The following is a 25,504-nucleotide window of genomic DNA, read 5'->3' as shown; positions in this document are numbered from 1 at the left end:
TCTCCGGGTCTCATTCTTTAGTTTTGTATTCAAGTATATGTGCATAAAGCATGTGAATGAACATGTTAGGATGCAGATCATGGTTCATTAATATGTATGAAAACAGTAATCTTGAATGTTTTTTTTTCTCTGTGCAGAGATCGCTTGTAATCAATTATAGTCTAAATATGATCCACTGTCTTATATTGTGATACTTCCTTTTTAGTCCCATTCCTGTGGTAACTCTTGAACAAAAATCCAGCACAAGACACATCTCAAAGGTCAATTTAAATTTTAGATTATATAATTTATAGGCTATTTATAGATTATTATAAGCTTGTGAAATACATGCTACTGTATGTGAGACATTTCTTGCTTTGAACAGAATAATGCAACAGAAGAACAATATCTTAAAGGTAAAATAAAATATAATGACGGTTGTCAAAATATACATTAAATGATTCTGAACTCTACTCTTCTCCCTTCACTTTTTCTTTGCGCCCCAGAAAGTGTGGGAGAGAGAATACATAATCAAATTTACAGTATTCCACTCAACTATGAAATGTTGCCTGTAACAGTACAAAGTGCGGAGACTGGACCTCCAGGCATGTGTGCTGAGTATGTCAATGTGGCACATGGAGAAAATGAGGAGGAACCTCATCCTGGGAGAGGTGGAAGTGAGGCTGGGTCAGTGATAATCTGATATGTGTAGTCAACTAAACCTGTGATAGTCAGATTCTCATCATGAGTCTTTCTCTTAATGTACTGTAGGTTAAGTTAAGTCCAGATAACATTATCAACAGAGCAACCATTCTGTTCTCAATTAAGTTTGTACCTCCAGGTTCAGAGGGTGAGTCTGAAAAGGCACTTCATATTTACAATCTCTATATCTGCATTTATATGCAGGACGATTGATAAATTACATGTGGCTCATTATCAGTCTATCTTTGATCAGGTATCTCTGCTGATATAAAATATAAATATAATATTTTTTTTGGAAACACAAGTCTGCAAGTCAAAGCACTTTAAGTCTGCATGGTTGAAATCCCCAGCTATGATGAGAAAAGCATCAGCTAGTTGGCAAAAATCAGAGCCAGTCTGCAAATTTTGGACGGCTGGAGTTGACATGCTCATTGCTGTACCTGCATGAATGGTCATGTGACATGCATTTTAAGTTGGGTAGTGTGGACAGAGTATCGTTTCAGAAATCCAGTGAAAACGCGAGTGTAGACGAGGATCTACTAGTGTAAACAGGGCCTTAGCTTCAAACTTTGATTCCATCGGGTCTGGGGACATCAAACCCGTTTTTACATTTTGAGCCAATTCTAGAACACGTGGTGGTGTATGACGTGACCTAACTGACTCCATTCACCTCCAACTAGTCATGAAATCTGGGGGAGGGAATGAAAATTCATTGTCTAACAACTTAAACTGTCCTCTTTTAAGAATAGTATTTTCTTCTTTCTGCTTGTGGTCTCATGGTGACACTGACCACATATTTTGTCTTTAAACAAATGCACATTCCATAAGTAAAAAAAAAAAAAACTATATTATGTCAAGTCGTTAATTATTGTATGTATGTATACAAAATAAACAAAATAAAATATATATAAAATAATAGAGACATTCTTGTAATATATATTAAATGTTATTGCATTTATTGTCTTCTTTCTTTAACTTTGCCTATATTTTTTTCCGCCACGGCAGTATTCAGCTTTACTTCCCATATCCCATTTCAGTTTCGTTTCCCCATTGGGTGTGCCTGTACATTTCGAGCATGGCGGAGAAGAGAACCAGTGACTGTAAGGTTTCATTTATTTTACACATGTCATCTACATTGCTTTTTCTTGACTTTACGGTTTTGTATTACGTATATCAATAACGATTTGATGCGTATTGTAAGTATATTGTATGAAACGTCAGCAAGTTATGGTTTAGAGGATGAAGTCAGCGCAGTGAATGTTTTTTGCCACTAAATCTGACGCTCCATTTTATTCAAAGTTCGATAGATATATGCTGTGTCCAAATTCAGGGTCTACATCCTTCGGGGGACTCATTTGAAGGATGTTACGTCACAGCGCCGTGACTAATAAGACTAAATATTTCATAAACATTTTGGCTTTAATAAGATAGCACTTAAACGAAATGAGTTCGTTTGGATTGAAGTGGAAAGTAGGATATTTCCCATAATTTCCTATAACTGGTGTGAAGTGCATCTTTTAATCCATCTATATATATATATATATATATATATATATATATTCATAAGCTATTTAGGATATATTTTCATCTGGAATATTGTCAAGGATAAAAATCAAACAGATCTTATACTATAGTTAGATACTCGACCGCGCCCCGTGATCGGTTGACACATTTCCTGTAACACTAGATCATTCAAGTAACCTACTAAGTGCCTATACGTACACTTTGAGGAATCTTTTGTGCCTACGTACACTTTGAGGATTAAATCTGCGGAGCATTTTATAAATGAGACCCCCGGACAACAAAATCAGTCATAAGGACATTTTTTAAATTGAGATTTAAATCTGAATAATCTGAAAGCTGAATAAATAAGCTTTTCATTGATGTATGGTTTGTTAGGATAGGACGGTATTTGGCTAAGATACAAGTATTTGAAAATCTGGAATCTGAGGGTGTAACGGTTCGTAAAAGAGGAGGAAGCAATTAAAGGCAATCAGAAGAAGTTTATTGATATCAGAGTCCAGAATGTAGGCAATGGAAAGGAAGGTCTACGGTGGCGTGAGAAGAGCTGGATGGTGAAGTCGATGGTGAAGGTGAAGACGGTCAATGGATGAAACCAGGAACAGACCGGAACACTGACACGAAGACGACAACACGAATACAATCCAGCACACGAACACGGAGACGGTAATCCAGCTAGGAAGCGGAGACATGAATGAGGATCTGACAACAGACAGAGAGATGAGTGAGTATATGTAGCTGAGTGGAGATGAGGATCAGCTGGAGCGAGACAATCAACGCACAGGTGACAACAATAACCCAAACGAGCACATGGAGACTACGGGAGTACAAATACAAACACAAAACATGACACGGAGGAAACAATGGATTTCCTACCGTGACAGAGGGTGCAAAAAAATCTAAATATTGAGAAAACTGCATTTAAAGTTGTCCAAATGAGGTCCTTAGCAATACATGTTACTAATTATAATATAGCCTATTTACGGTAGGAAATTTACAAAATGTATTCATGGAACATGATCTTTACTTAATATTCTAATGATTTTTGGCTTAAGAGAAGAATCAATAATTTTGACCCATGTATTTTTGGCTATTGCTATAAATTTACCCATGCTACTTATGACTGGTTTTGTGGTCTTGGGTCACATATATCTGCTTAATTACACAGTAGGCCTACATCCCAGTCCATTTAGTCAGTGTCAGTGAGTCAGTGTTCCTGCTGTTTAGTTTTCACATTGCACATTTGTTATTTCATTTTGTTAATCTGTCAATATGATTTAAGTGAAATATATTTAGTGTATATGCCTACATTCCTCTTTATGTAAGCCTATAGGGGTTCATTTTTTTATTTTTTTTAATAAGTATAACAAAAAATGACAAGTTTACAGTACAAATTGGCATACAATTTAAATTGATCAGAAACATCAATTTTAACAGGGACTAAGGTTTATACAAAAAAAATAAAAATAAATCTAAGCGCGATGCATTGCCATTGCAACAGCTGAGCGACATTTCACTTGTTGGCTTCAGCATCACATTTGCATATGCCGTGGTACTGGAATTCATGATTGGTTCGCATCAAATTTCAAATATTAAATGGAACGATAAAATAATGTTATTACACGGTTAATGGCCATTTCAAATTTTCGATTCAGTTCGGAACTATAAAATTTGATTTCGTTTCGGGTTCTGGTTCTGTTCCTGTCAAAATTTTGTTTGTTTATGGTTTTCGTTTTCGTTCCTTGAACCGGTTCAGAGCCCTGCTGGAAACTGCATCCTCTTTGTCTTGAGTCCAGAATACAATTGACTGACATAGAAAGGTTCCCCATATATAAGGTGTGGTTGGGGGGTTACCTGGGGGATTAATAGACGAATAAAAGGGAGTTTGAGGTGGACTGCCACAAAATTAAGGATCTTATAGTGACAGTGAAAGGGCTGCTAAATTTGAGAGCAAGTTTACTACAATTGGAGCAGAATGGAATGTTCTTGGAAGAAAGCCACACTTTTTGACCCATTACGTAGACAGGAGACTTTGACCGGTGGCGATCCTCCTCCAGACTAGGGAACCTAAACTGCACTCAAACGGAGAGAGGCCTGTGGACAACACTGGCAACGAGTTATGTGCAAACTCAACCCATGAGAGTTGCTGACTCCAGGAGGATGGATTCTGAAACACCAAACATCGCAACACTTGCTCCAAGTCTTGGTTAGCCCACTTAGTCTGGCCGTTGCTCTGTGGATGGAAACCAGAGGAAAGACTGACGCTCTGCGCCCAGCAACCAACCAAAAAAATTATTTCCAGAATTGTGAAAAAAATTGGGGTCCTCTGTCAGAGATCATGTTTGTTGGCCATGAATGCGAAAGACGTGATCAATGACAGTACAAATAAACAACCTAGTGGGCAAACGGACAGAGGCGTTATCCCTTGCAAGGCTGTAAAACGGCTAATCATAAATCTTACTAGTAGGCTAGTGACAAATGGTCAAAAAGTGCTTTAGTTTTCGAGATACCCCTACCGGAGGTAGAACTAAACCCAACAATGTTTTTCCTCATCTCTAAGGTCTCCCATATATGAAATGGATTCTTGGCTAAAAATATTTTACTGCTAAGGTTGTTAAATTAACAGATATTGTTATACACCACAAAACCAATAAAGGACTAAAATATAGCCTGTCCGTATGGGAGTTAAGGCATATAAACTAATGCAGATCAATCACACAAGCTCTGAGAGCTTTGAAACTTGACATGTTTGTAGTCAGGAAGTTGATTTAACTACTAGAAAAGACTGGATGTGAATATCTTGATGTATGGAATAAATAGACACATGTAAACACATATCTAAAATAAGCGGACATGCACAAATTTAATATCTATGCAGAATGTTTTCATTTACTTTGTGCTTGCTTTGCCTGGCATTATCATAGAAACACATATGATGGCTTGTTGGAAAGGTGGGGTTGTGCTGAATCCAGCAATACCAAATATGTAAATATATGATAAAAGAGAAGTGTTCTGTCACTCAATGTATGATGTGTCCAAAATGAATGAAAATGGAACACTGACATAATTGAGTCCAAACCCATTCATTATCAGTGGTGAGGAGAATGTTGAGAAATTCAAATATAAGAGACATCAAAAAATATTTAATATGGCACCTTGTACTATATGGAAACAAAGATTGAAATCGAAAGATAACACCTTACCATAGCACAAACAGGAGACCAGGAGTTTGAACTTTTTAATAAAACTATAACTTAACTTCACACAACACAACTTAAATTATTAATATGTAAATATATAATAAAAGAGAAGTGTTCTGTCACTCAATGTATGAGGTGGCCAAAATGAAAGAACGCTGGACAAAATAGCCTCAAGTCCAAATCACATTATCAGTGGTGAGAAGAATGTTGACAAATTCATGGTTACTGCAAAGTAACTTACATTAGGTAAGTGCTGATCTATATTTATGATACATTTACTAATAATACATTTCATAAGGCACAGTATACTATACAATTCATATGAACCACAGATCCAATTGAATCAGGTTAACATTGGAATGGAACACCTTTATTAAAATATCGTCACTGACAGGCAGAATCCTCGCATGTCCAAATTTTGTCTATTTCATATTTTTTCACAATTCAATGCTATTGGTCAAACCCCACGTGGTAAACAATCTAAAGTGTTGAAAATAGATTGAGAGCAAATCTCTTAACTCCATTGGACACTTCAACTGTCTGAGAATCCTCGTAACGCCACCTCTTCTTCACTCCACGGCAGGAGGTTCCACGGCATTTTATGTCCTCAGGATTTAAAGTCGCAACGATTGAGAAATCCTCGTTGAGCAACACATAAAGCAAGCCTTAACTCAGATTTTATCTATTTTAAACTATGATATCAGTTATTGATGTATTTTAAATGTCTACTTATTACTAGACAAGGCAAGGCAAGTTTATTTATATAGCACATTTCATACACAATGGTAATTCAAAGTGCTTTACATAAAATAAAGTAAAATAATCATGAATAAAAATAATAAAAATAAAGACAAGCAATTTTAAAACTTTTAAAATTATGAAAAAAACTACTTAACTAAAATGAATTTAAAAACAGTTAGAAAATGATTTTACATAAAAAAAGTGAAAATATAGTGCAATCAGTTCGGACATTGCACAGTGCTCATTTAATAAATGCACAGCTAAATAGATGAGTTTTGAGTCTAGATTTAAATGTGACTAGTGTTTTAGCACATCTGATCTCTTCTGGAAGCTGATTCCAACTGCAGGCAGCATAGTAACTAAAGGAGGACTCCCCTTGTTTTGTGTGAACCCTTGGTATTTCTAACTGACTTGATCCTAGTGGTCTGAGTGCTCTGTTAGGTTTATATTCAGTGAACATATCTGCAATATATTTCAGTCCTAGGCCATTTAGTGACTTATATACGAGTAAAAGTACTTTAAAATCAATCCTAAATGTAACTGGAAGCCAGTGTAAGGACCTGAGGACTGGTGTGATATGCTCAGATTTTCTGGTTCTAGTCAGAATCCTGGCAGCAGTGTTCTGGATGAGCTGCAGCTGTCTAATGGTCTTTTTGGGAAGGCCGGTGAGGAGCCCATTACAATAGTCCACCCTGCTGGTGATAAAGGCATGAACAAGTTTCTCCATGTCTTGGCTGGAAACAAAACCTCTAATTCTTGCTATGTTTTTTAAATGATAGTATGCTGATTTAGTTACTGCTTTGACATGACTACTGAAACTAAGGTCTGTCTCCAGAATCACACCAAGATTCCTGACTTGATTTTTAGTTGTTTGACCCCTAGAGTCAAGGTATGCATTCACCTTGAAAACTTCATGTTTGTTTCCAAATGCAATGACTTCAGTTTTTTCCTTGTTTAGCTGAAGAAAGCTCTGGCACATCCAACTATTAATTTTATCAATGCATTGGCAGAGGGGTCAATAGGCGGATCTTTTGTGACGTCATTGTTTATGTTCGTCACGTTGCATCATGGGAATCGTGTGGCAGGAAACACCGCTAGATACCTGTAATTTGATTGTTTTGCACGTTTGGAGGAGGATTTAGAGAAGAGGATGGTTCACTCTTGCTGTGTGGTCGATTGTACGGTTAGTTGGGGGCCTGATAAAAAGTTTTTTTGAATTCCCTCCGAAAAGGATAGCGAAAAATGAAAGAAATGGTTGCGTGCAATTAGGCGATTGAACCTGGACGTTCCGAAGAAAGCCTGCAGCTTCTGAACGAGTTTGTGAGGCACATTTTGTTCATGGTAAGTCTTAGTGACTATGTATTTATAGAAGATTGAATAAAAATAAATAAAACTGAGTCAAATCAACCGAGTCATATGTTTTCGCTTTCTGATTCAGGTGTCCCAAACCGCAATCCACAGCACCCAGACTATGTTCCCCACATCATTCTGTAGCTGTGCTTTGCTGCAAGCCTCACTAGTACATGCAGCATTTGTAAGTCCTATCCTGACAGCTGCTTCTACTTTAAACATTAAAGCTGCTACACGACTGCATGTTTCTCCAAGACTGGATTTGAAAGAAGGAGAAATGTGTAAGCTGTGATATACAATTTTTCACCATTAGTACAGACGCCATTGAAAGTCTCACACTGAAAACAATTGAATTGGTACAACAGTCACTACATTTTCAGTAAATAAATAAGTAAATAAGAACACTGATCAATGAAGACTTACCCGGATTTGCAGTCGCAGTGAGCAGTGATTATTTCGCCGTTCTCTTTGTCGAACACCCACGGGAGATGCAAATCATGCTGTGACTCTGCTTGGCCAGGTCTAACCTCTGCTTTTAGCACAATCACTGCTTTCTGTTTGACAGAAAAGACTGGCCCAACTTTTCAAGAAACAAAATAATCATAGGCCTTCAGACTTTTGAAAGCCTTTAATCTTTCATGAGTAAAGGGTCCAGGGGTTTCTATTAAATAAGAATAAATGTCTCCCCAGCAGATTCGTGGCCAAGACACGGGCGAGTCGGACCAACGTTTTTTGTCATCCCAGATCTCATATGGGCTTTGAATAGCTTCGATTTTGTCACCAATACAAATTTTGAGCTTCTCTCCAAACCTCCTCCGGTCTTCAGATGTTAAAGTGCTTATATATTGAGGATTTTGCCCGCTAAAGGCCCGTTCACACCAAGCACGATAACTATAAAGATAACGATAAAGATATAGTTCTAAAAATCGTTCTCAATATTAAAGAATAGCAGAGTCCACACCATAACTATAACGATAAAGAAACGATATCGTTGGAATCACTTTCAGAACGATTTTTCCACCTGATGAACGATAAAACATTGCCAACCAATCAGAATCAATCCTGCTGTAATGAGCTCGAGAATTTAAAGAAGCAGATGTGCCGCGTCCGCTTCAAATACACAGACAATATCGTTCGCTGGTGTGGACGCCAATATCGTTATCTTTATAGTTATCTTTATAGTTATCGTGCTTGGTGTGAACGGCCTTAACTCACTTGAAAGTGCTCATTGCGTCTTTACAGCCAGCCATACTGTTTGTTTTGTTGCCACACAACCACTCGCGTATGCGTTCAAAGATGTCATCAAAGATCCTCCTATTGGGCTGTAGTAATTTGGAGATAAGGCTAGGTAAATCTGGGTATCATCAGCATATCTGTGATAGGCAATTTGGTTCTTTCTCATTATTTGACTTAGTGGAAGCATACACAGGCTAAACAAGAGCGGTGCAAGAATTGACCCTTGTGGCACTCCACATGTCATGGACGTCCACTTAGACTTATGCTCTAATAGACTCACATAATAGCCTCTCCCTTCTAAGTATGACCTGAACCATTTGAGTGCCATCCCAGAAAGCCCAACCCAGTTTTCCAGTCTCTGTAGAAGTATGTTATGATCGATAGTACTAGGGTTATTATTACTAGGCTTATTATACATGTGCATTGAAGTTTTAAAATGTATCTAATTTCTAATTCTACTTGTATTGAATTAAATGTTTTGGATACCAGCATTAAATTATTGTTTTTATTATTATTTTACTGACTCAAAGTTGGCACTGTGCATGTAAAATGCCCCAAGTAGGCTAACAGGTTTTATTTATGGGAGAAAAAAGGTCTGTCTACTGGCGCCAAGTAAGCCTATCTTTGCATAACTCTTTTTCATTTCTTACAATAACGAATGAAAATCGTTAGGTTAGATACATTTGAGTAGGCTTGTTTTGTTAAAAATCCATAGCTGTAATGCTTCGGTAATGCTCCACACAGCTGTAATGCTCCACACAGCTCACGCTGAAAAGCGACGCAGTGCCTTACACGGAGACTGGCCCCATTCTCTCTTGCACGGATGCTTCGCTAGCATCATCGGATGCCTATCAGAATCCGGGAGTTAAGACCGCAGTTTGAGCCAGTGGCTTGAATTGATATGGCTCAGGCCCTGGCCCTGTGTCCTCAGACACCTCGACATCCTCCACTTCAGGTGAAGGTGGGGGAGAAAAGTCCTCTACTTCAAATGAACGCTCTGTAGCAAAACTACTTGCGTCACTAGAGCCACTCTCCATTTTAGCGACTCTAACAGCAGCTGTCAATTAATCTGTCACTGAGGGTCTCAGGTTCACGCCCCACCGGCTCAGCCCTGCCCTTGGTTTGTCCCCTCTATCTCCGCTGTGCTCTGCCCACTTTTCAGCATTTTTCAAATATTGCCAGTGGGTGGAGTCAGGCTCCGACCAGGGGTTTAGTTACCCCTTAAAGCCTTATCTCTTGTCAAAAGGCCCGACACGACCGCAGACTTTGATGAACACTGCTGGCAGCAGCGACGTCTGTGTCTGTATCATTCTTATCAATGAGTGCATAACCTCGTATCTCCCCGCTCCCAAGTCATAAAAATCTCGTATCTCAGATTAAACATGATTTTGTCCCACCCTCTTTGTTTTTTGATGATGGAAGCATAAAGAAGACAACAGCAGCTGCCAAGTGTAAAAGAACCATCAGCATATATCATTGATGGCATGGATCTTCTTCAAATGCTCAATGATTCAGCCTTTCAAACGTTCAATGACCTGAGTGAGTGTGTCTGGAAAAAGATCGCAATTTTAATGGGAAAGGAAGGTCACAGCTGTGTCGTTATAGTTTTTGATTGATATTACCACCAACACTCAATCAAAGATCTTGAAAGACAAAGAAGAGGCACCAAGATGGGCATCCTAGCACCAACCTGGATGAGCTGAGGTGTCAGCAGCAAATCTACCCCCAACAGAAGATGGCTTCCAGCAACATGTGCTGAGAGCCGTGTACCAAACAGTAGTGTGGCGTCACAGCCACCTGGCCAAACCTCTTCTCTGGAACCCAGTTGGTAGAGGATGGAGGCTCAGAGAAGGTGGCTGCATTTAATCTGTGATGTTCCAGAAGGCACCAGCACCTAAAGGAGTTAGAGACCTCACCCACCTCTACTGTAAAGATGGAAACTGCACCAATGCCACCAAATGCCAGTGTCTTTCTGTGGGCTTGACCTGCACAGGGTTTTGCTCTTGCCCTGACTGTCCAAATATGACCCACTTTGTCACTGGTGACAATGTGGATGAGTGGTGTGTTGCAGTTGTAACATCATGGGGGGTTGACCCCAAAATGTTTCAAGAGGGTCTGGCTGCAGGCTTTCACTTGCACTCTCAGACTTGCACACTCAGACATTTGCACTTCCGCTAGTGACATCACTTGCAGTCTTTATTTTTTATTTTGTTTATTTTTTTTATTACTTTTCATTTGAATTTCCCAACATTTTATAAAGCCAGGTTGTGAAGACAAGAAAAAAGAAACTAAATTACAATGTCACTTGCAATTGCTATTTGAACTCTCCGCTACCTGTGACGTCACTTGCAATCAACACAAATCGTACATGTTGCCAATGGAGACAAGACGCTGTGGTGGTGATTAAATTATTAAAACTAATTTAGTACTATAACGTACAGGGTCCTGCAAGAAAAAGACAAGATCGGCAAATCCATGGCCAGAACACCAGAATATGAACGTTTGCACAAAGTCTCTAGCTAAGCGTAGAAAAAAAAAACACTTAACATGGCTTAATATATTAAGATGCTATTAAAATATCAAATTAAATGTACAGTTCATTAATATAAGGAATATGTATATAGTATTTTCCTCACATACCGCAAAATGTGGCATAATGGACATAGATGAGAAAGGCCAAACTCATGCTTCTCTACTTTATTAAAATACACAACTAATATGTACAGGCAAGCAGGTGAGCCCAGAATAAACGCAACACGCAAAGTTTCACATTAAGCATTTTTCCATATAGAATAAACTGTCTACAACTTGTTTATATCACTGTCTTTGTCCATTAACCTACATTATGTGTTTTATTTATAATGATTTTCTATAGGAGGAAAACGTTTAATGTACAATTTAACGCACTGCGTTCTGTACTCGTCTGCTTGCCTGTACGGAGTTGATCCTTTTAAAATCACTTAATGCATAATGCCCGTTCATATTTGCTGGTCTGTATGTACTTAGAGTCAACAACAAGACATATAGGCTAGGCAAGGCGTACTAAATTGTCTTTATCATCTTAGTCTGTTATTAGGCCACATTAAGCGTTATTGTATGGGAGGACAAAGTTTGCACATTGTGTTCATAGCCATCTGCTTGACTTGAATAATAACTAGTACATTGAATAATAACTATATATCGAATTTGATCTTTTAATTGAACTTAATGTGTCTGAATACATTATGCCATATTAAGTGTTAGTTTTTTTCTACAGGAGGAAAACGCTTAACGAAAGACTTTGTGCATTGCGTTCATATTCTGCTGTTCTGTGGCCAAGGTCTGTGCTTGTCTTTTTCTTGCAGGACCCTGTACGTTATAGTACTAAATTAGTTTTAATCGTTTAATCACAACCACAGCGTCTCGTCTCCATTGGCAACATGCATGATTTGTGTCGATTGCAAGTGATGTCACAGGTAGCGGAGAGTGCAAGTAGCGATTGCAATTGACATTGTAATTTAGTTTATTTTTTCTTGTCTTTGCCACATGGCAACTGTTATAAAATGTTGGGAAATTCAAACAAAAAGTTATCAATAAATAGAACAAAATAAAAAATAAAGACTTCAAGTGACGTCGCTAGCAGAAGCAGTGTCTGAGAGTGCAAGTGCAAGTCTGCAGCCAGACCCTTCTCCAATGGTTACCAAAAGCAGTTGATGCTCCAAATGGTTGCTGCTAGAAAATAAACTAAACAGCCTGAGAAGACAGGGCTCATTTCCCCGAAGAGTGTTTGTTTCTTTAGTTAGATTGCCATTTGTTTTATTTAAGACAGTAATTTAAGTTGTATTGTGTGAAGTTAAGTTATAGTTTTATTAAAAAGTTCAAACTCCTGGTCTCCTGTTTGTGCTATGGTAAGGTGTTATCTTTCGATTTCAATCTTTGTTTCCATATAGTACAAGGTGCCATATTAAATATTTTTTGATGTCTCTTATATTTGAATTTCTCAACATTCTCCTCACCACTGATAATGAATGGGTTTGGACTCAATTATGTCAGTGTTCCATTTTCATTCATTTTGGACACATCATACATTGAGTGACAGAACACTTCTCTTTTATCATATATTTACATATTTGGTATTGCTGGATTCAGCACAACCCCACCTTTCCAACAAGCCATCATATGTGTTTCTATGATAATGCCAGGCAAAGCAAGCACAAAGTAAATGAAAACATTCTGCATAGATATTAAATTTGTGCATGTCCGCTTATTTTAGATATGTGTTTACATGTGTCTATTTATTCCATACATCAAGATATTCACATCCAGTCTTTTCTAGTAGTTAAATCAACTTCCTGACTACAAACATGTCAAGTTTCAAAGCTCTCAGAGCTTGTGTGATTGATCTGCATTAGTTTATATGCCTTAACTCCCATACGGACAGGCTATATTTTAGTCCTTTATTGGTTTTGTGGTGTATAACAATATTTGTTAATTTAACAATCTTAGCAGTAAAATATTTTTAGCCAAGAATCCATTTCATATATGGGAGACCTTAGAGATGAGGAAAAACATTGTTGGGTTTAGTTCTACCTCCGGTAGGGGTATCTCGAAAATTCAGGGGCATTGTCACTAGCCTATAGGTAGTATGCACTGCCACATATTCTAATCATAGTAATGCCATTAAAGATATTATTGAGAATCATTGGTGTATACTCTCTAGTGATTTGGTGGGCAAAATGATTTTTTTGCAGATCTGCCCCTTTTTTCTCATGACTTTGTTAGTCAGATCAGATACTTATGTCTCAATGTATCTCTTACGGTAGTTTAAAGTTAATTTAATTCTTAAAAGTTCTAATGGCTTTTGCATATTTCAATCAATAATCCAAGCTCTGGAGTACTTTTTAAAGCATGGCTACATATTAGCAGTGTATTTGCTTAGGGGTGTCGCAAGCAAGGGGAATGATGGACTGGTGCAAACACTAACATTAGACCTCTTCTTAATTTTCTTGTTTGTTTCGGGACTTTTTTCCAGACAGACGAGAGCTTATTAATAGTGAATGTCTGACTGGTTTCTTTAGATTATACTATGTGGCTTCTTCTAGCTGGGATCGTGCTGCTGGTGTGTGCTGCAGTAAAGTGTTGTCTATTTAAAAGAGAAAACTGCACACAACAGGAAGGAAATGCAGAAGTATATTTTGCTATGTGTTTTAGTTAGAAAGAAGTTGATTAAATGAATTGTGTGATTTCTATTTATTTTCTTTCTAAGATGCCACACCAGTTGGCGGCAGAACAGTTCCCGATTTTGGAAAGATGTATCATGTCAAAGGTATTGTTGTCTAATTACATACAGTACATCTCAGTACAGGAGAGTTCATTTTACAGTTGCATATCACTTTTATGTAGGTGAACTCTCTCTGCCACATTCTGAGCTAGAAGAATCGTTTGAAGCTTGGTACGACCTTGAAAGGAACAGAAGTCGAATCGACTATCATAATGGTCAGTGATCTTCTCATGATAAAGTCATACAGTATTGAAATCAAAATAGATTTTGTATGTAGTTTCTCATCATTGATGCGGTCTATACAGGCAAAGTGTGTACCTATCTGATTGGAAATGACTTGGACTATGGTGCCATTTATGAGATCACACCAGTCACCAATGAAACCGAAATCCAAGCTATTAAGTTTTTCCAGCTTACCGGTACCAAGGAGAATCCAATACGTCCACAGGCAGCACTGCCTGATCTGCAGGGTTTTGAAGTATGAACTACTTAATGGCCTAGTAAACATAAAAATTTAAATATCATGAAATCATGTCATTCAAACCTAAATGACTTTCTTCTGTTGCAGTTTGAAAAGATGGAGAATTACAAAGATGATCTGTGTGAGGTCTGGAAAAAAGTCACACAGGTTGGCCATAAGCAGAACACGTATCGTCTGTGGGTCACACGTTCAGAAGGAAGTGATTCTCCAGCCACCCCACACCGCTTTGTGATGGTGGGCTTCAACACTCTGTTGGAGTCCCACAATGACAAATACACTATTGACTACAGTGATTTCAGCCCACAAACTGAGTCTGACATTTTCACACCACCTGAAGGTAACTGGAAAACAAACATTCAGTGAAATGCTTTTGGCTAACCACACACATTTCAAGATTTTAACTACATTCAAACTATTGGGGTGTATAGCCTAATTTGAGGCTTTTCACAAATTTAATTTATTTAAATGCTCATGATTGAGATGGAGCATCCCCAAACTCAAACATGTTTAATATTTATTACTCTATGGATCACGCTGCCTCTGACATGATACCTGCGATAGCCAATGAGAGTGAGCAAGCAGAGTCACCTACTGGTTGTTGTGTGTTCCATAGCTAAAATTTGCCAAGGCAAAAACATGCCACGAAAGTAGAGTACTGAGAATAATATCACCCATGTTTTTTTATTTTCTATTTTGTTTTTTTGTTGTACAACAGGACATACGCCACAAGCACTAGCTGACGGCCTCAGTTGTCCTACATCTTTCTTCTCTAGTAACGTTTGATCGCACAAGTGTCTTTGAGATTTTGTGTCAAAGTGAAATCATTCCTACAATCAACAAGTGTGTGGTCTTGCGGTCTGGCCAAATCATCTAGTGTGCATGTTTAGAGAATTATAAGGCTAAACATTTGTTGAGACTGTCTTCATTTCAGTGCTCTCCCATGGTTTTAAAATCGGTTAAGATTTGAAAATAATGTAGTGTGTCCCAAGCCTTTGTCTGCTTCTTTTGAACTTAGAGATCACCCAATCAGAGATTCATAGTAGGGATGGGTGAATCAATCCTGAAGTATCGATATATAGATATTGATGCAAGTATCGAAAGTATCGATACTCCCAAAAAATATCAATACTCAGGTGTTTTTTTTTTTTTACCAGTGATTTTGTTTATTAAACAAAAAATAATGCCTACAATATGCCCTAAATTGGATGAATATCCTGTTAGCAAATAATGAAGGGAATGTGTGGAAGGGATTTTCCTGCTCATCTGAACACACGCAAATGTTGCAAGGCAATCAATTACAGAGAGCGTTCACTCACTTCTGACAGTGCAATTAAATAGAGCTGTGTTTCACAAGAGTAGCCTATAATAAAAAGAATTTATGTTTTTTGAAAAGGCAGCCCAGAACAATGCAGAAAAAACATAGGCTTATGTTTGAGTTATTTCAAAATAAACCAATTGAAATTGTAGCCTAGTTTGTGCAGTACATTTATTTACATTTGAATGTTAAAAGTTCATATTGCTCATGATCTATTCTGTATTGTTAATATAAATCATGCACTCTCCGAATAAAAAGGTTCCATTTTATGCATGCAAGAGTATATTACTGGCAGTCCCTTATGACAATGAACCATGGTAAAGTGAACATAGTTTAATTATAGTATTTGTAGATTTCCTTGGTTACCACTACAATAAACATATTATAACCATGTGTAAACAAATATATAACCTAATAAGTTGCAATTAAGGCGTATTGAATGTTAAAATGCATTCCAAAAATAAAGTTAAGTCGGTATTGTTACCAATTGTACTCATAAAAATTAAATACATTTCAGAATCTAAAAGTTCAGTTTAGAAGTATCGTATCAGTATCGATATTGCCCATACTTACCATTAAAAGTATCGGTATCATATCAAAAACAAAATATGTGGTATCGCCCATCTCTTATTCACAGAGGTATTATGTGTTTAGGAATGACTTGGGGAGAATTTCCTGATTCTGTTGAGGAGCATCAAATATTGGCCAACCCCCTTCAAGACTATGTCAGCACCTCCCCTGTTAGCCACGCCCACCGTCTGTTTGGCCCCTTTAAGGAGAAGTTTAATCGTCAGTATGAAAGTGAGAAGGAGCACGAGGAGCGTGAGAACTACTTTATACATTCTCTTCGGTGAGGAAAAACAACAAATATTGCAATGTAGAAGCAGTAAAACAATATGTGAACTTGTCAAATTTAAAATGTGCATGTTTTCTCCTTTACATCCTCTTCCTCCTCAGGTTTGTGCACTCTATGAACAGAGCTGGTCTTACATACAGTCTAGGTATCAATCACTTCTCTGATTGGTCAAAAGCAGAGTTGGCCAGGATGACAGGCGGTTTAAGGATTCCAGATCAGCAAAAGGATGATACAGAATATTAGTTTGTCATGCAAATGTAATGGGGGAAAAATGTATACGTTTTCTCAAAATCTGCATAAAACAGAAGTTGAAATCATCTTTTCTTCCGTGTTCCCAACTGTTTAGATTAGGACTTTATTTTGTCCATCATAAATTGATTGGATCAATGGATTGTTGTTATTTGCTATTGCTATGATCTCATGTTACTAGTTTCAGCAGACAAAAACTCAATAAAACAGTTTTGAAATATAATTAATATATTAAAATATAATTAATATAATTAATTAATTAATATATTCATTTGAATAATTCCCTTAGCGCTATTTTACAACCTCCCAGCCTTTCTGTCCTGTTTCAACTCAAAACGAAACTACTCTGCTGTGTGCACCTGAGACTGTTAATGAAAACTGTGCTTTATGCTGGACCATATTCATTTATCGCCAGTTGTTCAAATCGCAGTAATCTAATATGGTTTTAATGATAATAATGGTAATACTAAGTGTGGGGAATTTTATCATAATTTATCGTCAAACCGGTAATGGTTACATCCCTACTGCATTATCTAATCGACTGGGAAGGATATGGCCTAGAGCCCCCTTCTTCAAATCTTACCCTGGAGGTCCAATGCACTGCAGAGTTTAGCTCCAACCCTGGTCAAAGTCACCTGCCTGTGATTTTCTAATGATCCCAAAGACATTGATTGGCATTGATTAGCATGCTCAGGTGTGTTTGATTAGGGTTAGATCTAAACTCTGCTGGAAAGTGGATCTCGAGGTCCAGATTTGAGGAACCCTGGCCTAGAGCAAAAGGTCCTGGTCAAGCCCATCCAAATCGACCCACACCTCGTTCCCGTGGAAGGCCTCGGCGTAGATCTACCCCCTCGCTTCCGGAGCCACTCACAGGGGAAGTGCTCTGTCTTGAATCAGACCGATGGTCACCATAGGGCACCCTCACCCAAGTATTATTAACCTTCACCCTGGAGTCCATTTCCCATAACCCTGTACTGGACTGATTACCTGCACAGGTGTTGCTCATTACTGGCCTGTTTAACCAGCATTCTCACTCACACGCACTGTAAAGTCTTGTTTTGCCCCGGCTTACATTTCTGAGTATTTTCCCTACCATTCTGAGTTTATTCCTTTACATGACCCTGGACAGTTTGTTTCTCTGTCTTCTGCCCTTGTTATCTTGCCTTCTGGAACTCTGATTGTTTGCTGGTTGCCCTGACTTCTGTCTGGTATAGTTTCTGTTCCCGTCTTGCCGCTGACATTCCTGCCACTGTTGATTTAACTATTGCCTGTTGTTGACCTTTATTTATTCAATAAAGTGCTGCAAATGGATCCACATGCTTATGACCGGTCATTACACATACATTTACACAAAATGACCATCAACTTTCAGACACCATTTATATTTTTTAGCTCAGCTGTCAGGAATGGAACACATCTGTTCCTGCATTAGCACATCACACGCATGCACCGTGGTCTCTTGTGAAGGCATGGTGGAGACTGACACTGATCAGAAGAAATTGTTGAATGAGGTCATTATTTTTGTTTTCTTTGTGCACAAAGTATTCTCATAGCTTCATAACATTACGGTTGAACCACTGATTTCACTAGAGCCCAACCAATATTTTTTGGTGGGGGGGGGGGGGGTGAGGGGGGGGGGTGAGGGGAGGGGGCAACACCGATAATAGGGAATAAAAAAATCATTGCAGATATTGATTATATCGGCCAATATTCTTTTTGTATAATATACTTGTTTAACGGATCACAAATCTCACAGTTTTTGACCCATGGATCGGATAATTTTTCGGATCAGCAAGAAAAGAAAAATATTTCAATTTAACTTGCTTTTTATTAATTAAAGCAAGTACTTATTTGATACCACAGCAAATCCAACTAGATTAACTATAAGAAAGTTTAAACATGATTAAAGAGACAAGTGAACAGCCAGTAAAAATAAGTACAAATACACAAATTAGAAGCATAAATACAACACAATATGTTACAAATAACATAAGGTTGGTAGTATTCAAATATAGAAATTTAATAATTAGGGAAAATAACACTGCATAGTGTTTACTGTATAAATCAAATATAGATTTTTTTTTATCATAGCTGTTTTGTTGTTTGATGGTGATTAATGATAGCAGCAGTATTTAGCCTATATATATAATTTTCTGTGTATGTGTCTGTTCAGAATCAGATGATTCAGTTCGGTGTTCGTGCGCTTCTGCAATGTTGGATTTCTCATATCACTACATTTCACTATAAGATATTTTTTCTCGTTTTGCCACTCAAGTTTGATGTAAAGTGATCCGCGTAGTTAGAAACGTGTAACATATATGAACTTCTAGTAAGAAATGAAGTCAGTAACTTTAACCGCGATAAAGGAAAACAGCTGGCTACAGTCATGTGACGGCAATTTACACAGTTTGCTTTAATTCAGTCCCTCCCGTGTTTTTTATTGGAACCTTCTTCGTCATTTGCGTCGTCATTTGCGTAAACACTCAGGTTAAAGCTCTGCGTGATTTGCTTATTTTATTTCGGGATTTTTTCCAGACGGACGAGAGTTTATTGGATGTCTGACTGGTTTCTTTAGATTATACTATGTGGCTTCTTCTAGCTGGGATCGTGCTGCTGGTGTGTGCTGCAGGTAAAGTGTTGTCTATGTAAAAGAGAGAACAGGAAGAAAACTAAAAAGCGTGTGATAATTGATCTCTTGATTTAACGGCTGGGACAGATTTCCTGTTATAAACGTGCTGATGATGAATGCGATAGTATTTTTAGGCTCAGTATGTTAGGTTTTGCTTTAGTGCATTTATATTTATATTAATTAAAGGACAAAAAAATATATATATATGTATGTATATGTGTATATGTATGTATGTATATGTTTGTGTGTTTTCTTCCCCAGATGCCACACCAACAATTCCTGATTTTGGAAAGCTGTATCATGTAAAAGGTATTTTTTTTTTATTTTTTTTTTAGATCTACTCACACAGTACGTCTCAGTACAGTATACTTCTTTTTTTAAAAGTTACTTATGCCTCTTTAATGTAGGACTGCTTTCTTTGCCTTATGCTGAGATAAAGGAGCCATTTGAAGCTTGGTATGACCTCAAGGGGAACAGAAGTCGAATCGACTATTATCATGGTCTGTGATCATGAAATAGTAAAAAGACGGGTTTTAAGCATGTTTGTATGTTTAAAGCTGTATAAAGTTTATGTATGTTTTCCTAATTGCTGCTGTCTATAGGTACAGTGTGCACTTTTTTGATTGGAGATGACTTGGATTATGGTGCCATTTACAAGATCACACCAGTCACCACTGAGACTGAATTGAATACATTGAAGTGTTTCCAGCTTAATGGTACCAAGGAGGTTCCAATACGTCCACAGACAGCACTGCCTGATCTGCAGGGCTTTGAAGTATGTACTATGTGTAGGACTTCCTATTTTCTGTGGCGCAAACCAAAGAAACAAGATTAAGATGTTCATGAAGTTGTTTGATTTGCAGTTTGAAAAGATGGAGAATTATGCAGGCAATCTGTGTGAGGTCTGGAAAAACATCACACAGGTTGGCCATAAGAAGAACACGTATCGTCTGTGGGTCACGCATCCAGAGGGAAATGATTCCCCAGCCACCCCACACCTCTATGAGGTGATGGGCTTCAACACTCTTTTGGGGTCCCACTACGATAAATACCTTATCGACTACAATGACTTCAGTCCTCGAATTGATTCAGACATTTTCAAACTACCTAGAGGTAAATGCAGTAAATGTATAACATATATTCTATTATTTGAAATTTTTCTGACCCTTACAAACCAAATCAACTAATCAAATGCTCACTTTTGTGCTTAGGAATGACCTGTGGTGACTTTCCTGGTGCTGGACTGGAGCATCATTTATTGGCCAACCCCATCCAAGACTTTGTCCACACTTCCCCAGTTGGTCATGCCCACCGTATGTTTGGCCACTTTAAGGAGAAATATGAGCGTCGATATGAAAATGAAAAGGAGCATGAGGAGCATGAACAAAACTTTGTACATAATATTCGGTGAGGAAAAAAATAGAATCATTACTAGATATTTGGGGGTATGTATTAAAATAGGAAAAAAATACACTAATTATATGATTGTACTTGTTTTTTTTATTTATTTTTTAATTAAAATTACAGTTTTGGGGACTGTGTTTTGACTTCTTGTGACTGACACTTTTCAGAAGGCTAGTTTTAAAGGTGTTTTTTTTTTTTTTTTTTTTTTTTTTTTTTTTAATGATATCTTATAGGCTATGTATAAACACAGTAACTAGCCACATGCCCAACATTATTATTATTATTATTTGTATTTTTTTATAGCAGCAAATGTATTAAATTTGAAAAAAAAACACCTATAACTCTGGAAGAGAAAATAGGAAGAAAACTTAACTTGTATGTATATGTACGTAAACCCCCAAGAACTAAATGGTAGGATGGAGCCATAATAAACTATACAAAATCATATATTGTGAAGCAGTCTGTTAACTTGTCTGAAGTCATTCTATTCACATGCATTCTTCCTCAGGTATGTGCACTCTATGAATAGAGCTGGTCTTTCATTCTCCCTCTCTGTCAATCACCTGGCTGATCGGTCACAGGAAGAGGTGGCCATGATGAGAGGATATAAAAGGACTCATGTTCACAGAAATGCTCAGCCTTTTCCTTCTGAAATCCGCTCTATAGCCGTCCCTGATTCAATAGACTGGAGGCTGTATGGTCTGTATATCTAGTTTCAAATTTGTTGGATTGCATGTGAAGTCAGAATCGTTCCATGCATGTTTAGCTATTCAGATCACAAATAGACATCTTCTGTATTTGCAGGTGCTGTGACACCAGTGAAAGACCAGGGTGTGTGTGGATCCTGCTGGAGCTTTGCCACCACTGGAACACTAGAGGGAGCACTTCTCCTGAAGGTAATTCTAAACCCTGCTAGATTTCAACTAGTTACTTCACTGACATAGATTTGAACTAGTCATAGTCTTTCTTTCTCTTTTAGACGGGGCAGCTGATGCTATTGTCCCAGCAGATGCTGGTAGACTGCACATGGGGATTTGGGAACTATGGTTGTGATGGAGGAGAGGGATGGAGAGCTTTTGAGTGGATCATGAAACATGGTGGCATTTCTACCACTGAGAGCTATGGAGGATATATGGGCATGGTGTGTGTACATACACCACACATTTTCAGCTAACCCAAATGTTTGATTGATTTATATGGTTATGGTTTATATGGTTGTTTTATGATTTGCTTTCTAGAAAGTGGACATTAAGTTTTTGATATACCAGATACTGGTGGTTAAAAAGGGATCACTAATCCGATCACTTTGTGTGCATTTCAGAATGGTTTGTGTCATTACAATAAGTCCTCCATGGTGGGAAAGTTGAGCGGTTACACTAATGTGACAAGTGGTGATTTTGTGGCACTGAAGGCTGCTATCTTTAAATTCGGCCCTGTAGCAGTCGGCATTGATGCTGCTCATCGTTCCTTTGCCTTCTATAGCAATGGAGTCTACAATGAACCAGCATGCAGTGAGTCTTCACACATTCATAACGTCTCACTAACTTAAATCCTAAAGTCACACTTAAACAGTCCTTTCCTCATCATGCCATATACTACATGATTTAACCAGATTTAATGTACAATATTATATTATTTGCTTTGCATAATTTGCCTCATTAAATGTATCTTACAAATAAAATGAGTAATATTTTTAATATACTTAGTATTTCCCCCCAAAAGGTGGTTTCCATCTGCAAAAAGTTTTGGGAAATAATATTTAACTACAACTATACATATGTATATACACCGATCAGCCATAACGTTATGACTGCTGATAGTTGAAGTGAATAACATTTGATTTTTTTCTTCATGACACCTGTTAGTGTGTGGGATAAATTAGGCAACAAGTGAACATTTTTGTCCTTAAAGTAGATGTGTTAGATGCAGGAAAAATGGGCAAGTGGAAGGATTTGAGTTTGACAAGAGCCAAATTGTGATGGCTAAAAGACTGGGTGCAGCTCTTGTGTGGTGTTCCCAGTCTGCATTGGTCGGTATCTATCAAAAGTGGTCCAAGTAAGGAACCGTGTTGAACCAGCGACAAGTTCATAGGCAGTCAAGGCTCATTGATGCACGTGTGGAGCGAAGGCTGGCCCGTGTGGTCCGATCCAACAGATGAGCTACCATAGGTCAAACAGTTCAAGAAGTTAATTCTGGTTCTGATGGAAAAGGGTCAGAATACACTTCATCAGCGTTTGTTGCTTATGGGGATGCATAGCTGCAGACCAGTCAGGGTGCCCATGCTGAGCCCTGTTCACTGCTGAAAGCGCCAACAGTGGGCATGTGAGCATCAGAACTGGACCACGGAGCAATGGAAGAAGATGGTCTGAAAAATCATGTTTTCTTTTAGATCATGTGGATGGCTGGGTGCATGTGTGTCACTTAACTGGGGAACACATGGCACCAGAATGCACTATGGGAAGTTGGCGGAAGCAGTGTGATGCTTTGGGCAATGTTCTGCTGTGAAATCTTAAGTCCTGCCATCCATGTGGATGATACTTTGACACACCCCACCTTCCTAAGCATTGTTTCAGAACATGTTCACCCTTTCATGGAAACCGTATTCCCTGGTGGCTGTGTCCTCTTTCAAAAGGATAATATGCCCTGCCACCAATCAAAAATGTTTCAGGAATGGTTTGAGGAGCACAATGAGTTTGAGGTGTTGTCTTGGCCTCTAAATTCCCCAGATCTCAATCTTTCTGAACAAACACATCAGATCCATGGAGGCTTCACATTGCAACTTCTAGGACTAACAGGATCTGCCTCTAACTTATTGGTGCTAGATGCCACAGCACACCTAAAGGGTGTCCAGTCAGTGGAGTCCATGCCTCGGTGGGTCAAGGCTGTTTTGGCAGCAAATGTTATGCCTGATTGGTGTACATGTATAACAGCAATGAATGGGTATATGTTTTAATTTATAAAGTAATTTTTTATTTATATTATAATCTCATATCTCTGATAACATTTTGCAGTGTGTTTTTATTTGTAAAACATTTTGGAAAATGATATTTATATAGTGGATTAAAAGTATTTTTAGAATGCACATTATTTCAAGTACATAGTAATGCATTTTATTTTGAGTACAGCAATGTCTTACAAATTGCTTTATGTTGAGTATGCAGTACTCCTTTCTATCGAAACCAGCAAGTCATATGTTTTATGTTTCTGCTTCCACAGAAAACGGGACTGATGACTTGGATCATGCTATGCTAGCAGTTGGTTATGGGATAATGGACAATGAACCCTATTGGCTAGTGAAAAACTCCTGGTCCACTTACTGGGGGAATGATGGTTATATTCTGATGTCCATGAAAGACAACAACTGTGGCGTGGCCACTGATGCTACTTACGTGACATTAGCCTAATATACTTTCATTCTTCAAAAAAAAATCACACAAGGCAATAGAAGAATAGTTTTCAACAATTTTATTGGAGATGCTGGCCAACTGATCAACGTTTTATTGTGTATCAGTTGGAATGTTAATAAACGTAAAGTCTTAATAACAAAATGCTTGTTCATTGTAAAATCACATCAGGACTTGCATTCCATCACGCAGCAAAAGTAACACACACACTCATACTTGTTCAAAGGCAATGCTCAGTAACTAACAGTTGGACAACTAACTGTTTAATTCTTATATTGTCATCATTTTAAGTTCAAGGACTGTGGTAACCAGCTTTCTTAATGGTGTTTCCATTGAAGGTTCCCTCTTCTGGAAAAAAAAAATCTTTATTTCATCAGGTTACAAGAAATCAGTCACTGACTCTATCACTAGCTACAATCAACTTTATTATTAGTCTAAAAATAATAAAAATGAAAAAAAATATGCAACTTAATCAAATATATTTATATTTTTAAATAGGCTACAACCTATTGTATTATATGTATTATGTCCAAAAATGTAATGACCTCTTTATTTTTTTTAAAGATCTACAGTATTGTTCAAAATAATAGCAGTACAATGTGACTAACCAGAATAATCAAGGTTTTTCGTATATTTTTTTATTGCTACGTGGCAAACAAGTTACCAGTAGGTTCAGTAGATTCTCAGAAAACAAATGAGACCCAGCATTCATGATATGCACGCTCTTAAGGCTGTGCAATTGGGCAATTAGTTGAATTAGTTGAAAGGGGTGTGTTCAAAAAAATAGCAGTGTGGCATTCAATCACTGAGGTCATCAATTTTGTGAAGAAACAGGTGTGAATCAGGTGGCCCCTATTTAAGGATGAAGCCAACACTTGTTGAACATGCATTTGAAAGCTGAGGAAAATGGGTCGTTCAAGACATTGTTCAGAAGAACAGCGTACTTTGATTAAAAAGTTGATTAGAGAGGGGAAAACCTATAAAGAGGTGCAAAAAATGATAGGCTGTTCAGCTAAAATGATCTCCAATGCCTTAAAATGGAGAGCAAAACCAGAGAGACGTGGAAGAAAACGGAGGACAACCATCAAAATGGATAGAAGAATAACCAGAATGGCAAAGGCTCAGCCAATGATCACCTCCAGGATGATCAAAGACAGTCTGGAGTTACCTGTAAGTA

General features: G+C 37.8%; 2 protein-coding genes across 4 annotated transcripts; both read left to right on the top strand.

Moving 5' to 3' along the window:
• The first annotated feature begins 1,698 nt into the window (after window positions 1–1,698).
• Window positions 1,699–18,201, top strand: LOC127935837 (counting factor associated protein D-like). 2 transcript variants are annotated; one of them, XM_052534024.1, is made up of 8 exons: window positions 1,737–1,781; window positions 13,787–13,840; window positions 13,975–14,034; window positions 14,112–14,204; window positions 14,295–14,467; window positions 14,558–14,807; window positions 16,440–16,635; window positions 16,743–18,201. In XM_052534024.1, exons 1-8 carry the CDS (start codon window positions 1,757–1,759, stop codon window positions 16,882–16,884), a joined length of 993 nt encoding a protein of 330 aa, XP_052389984.1. In that variant the 5' UTR covers window positions 1,737–1,756; the 3' UTR covers window positions 16,885–18,201. The 2 variants fall into 2 exon arrangements, with proteins under 2 accessions (XP_052389985.1, XP_052389984.1); XM_052534025.1 differs by lacking the exon at window positions 13,787–13,840 and having other exon boundaries at window positions 1,699–1,781.
• Window positions 18,202–19,299: 1,098 nt separating this feature from the next.
• Window positions 19,300–24,471, top strand: LOC127935836 (digestive cysteine proteinase 1-like). 2 transcript variants are annotated; one of them, XM_052534023.1, is made up of 12 exons: window positions 19,337–19,519; window positions 19,781–19,828; window positions 19,927–20,019; window positions 20,122–20,294; window positions 20,383–20,632; window positions 20,731–20,926; window positions 21,432–21,622; window positions 21,728–21,819; window positions 21,903–22,064; window positions 22,245–22,434; window positions 23,650–23,794; window positions 24,140–24,303. In XM_052534023.1, the coding sequence occupies exons 1-12, from the start codon at window positions 19,474–19,476 to the stop codon at window positions 24,150–24,152; spliced, it is 1,599 nt and encodes a 532-aa protein (XP_052389983.1). In that variant the 5' UTR covers window positions 19,337–19,473; the 3' UTR covers window positions 24,153–24,303. The 2 variants fall into 2 exon arrangements, with proteins under 2 accessions (XP_052389981.1, XP_052389983.1); XM_052534021.1 differs by lacking the exon at window positions 23,650–23,794 and having other exon boundaries at window positions 19,300–19,519; window positions 24,140–24,471.
• Window positions 24,472–25,504: the final 1,033 nt, after the last annotated feature.

Source organism: Carassius gibelio, chromosome A19, assembly GCF_023724105.1.
Source record: "Carassius gibelio isolate Cgi1373 ecotype wild population from Czech Republic chromosome A19, carGib1.2-hapl.c, whole genome shotgun sequence".
Taxonomy (NCBI): Eukaryota; Metazoa; Chordata; class Actinopteri; order Cypriniformes; family Cyprinidae; genus Carassius; species Carassius gibelio.
This window is presented reverse-complemented; position numbering and strand designations above follow the sequence as displayed.

Bases quoted from the DNA above. Each gene is read 5' to 3' on its own strand.
- LOC127935837 (XM_052534024.1), top strand. From the start codon at position 1,757: ATGGCGGAGAAGAGAACCAGTGACT. The intron at 1,782-13,786 runs GTAAGGTTTCAT...TGGTTTCTTTAG, and splicing joins GGAGAAGAGAACCAGTGACT to ATTATACTATGTGGCTTCTT. The intron at 14,205-14,294 runs GTCAGTGATCTT...CGGTCTATACAG, and splicing joins TCGAATCGACTATCATAATG to GCAAAGTGTGTACCTATCTG.
- LOC127935836 (XM_052534021.1), top strand. From the start codon at position 19,474: ATGTGGCTTCTTCTAGCTGGGATCGTGCTGCTGGTGTGTGCTGCAG. The intron at 21,623-21,727 runs GTCTGTATATCT...CTGTATTTGCAG, and splicing joins AATAGACTGGAGGCTGTATG to GTGCTGTGACACCAGTGAAA. The intron at 21,820-21,902 runs GTAATTCTAAAC...TTTCTCTTTTAG, and splicing joins AGGGAGCACTTCTCCTGAAG to ACGGGGCAGCTGATGCTATT.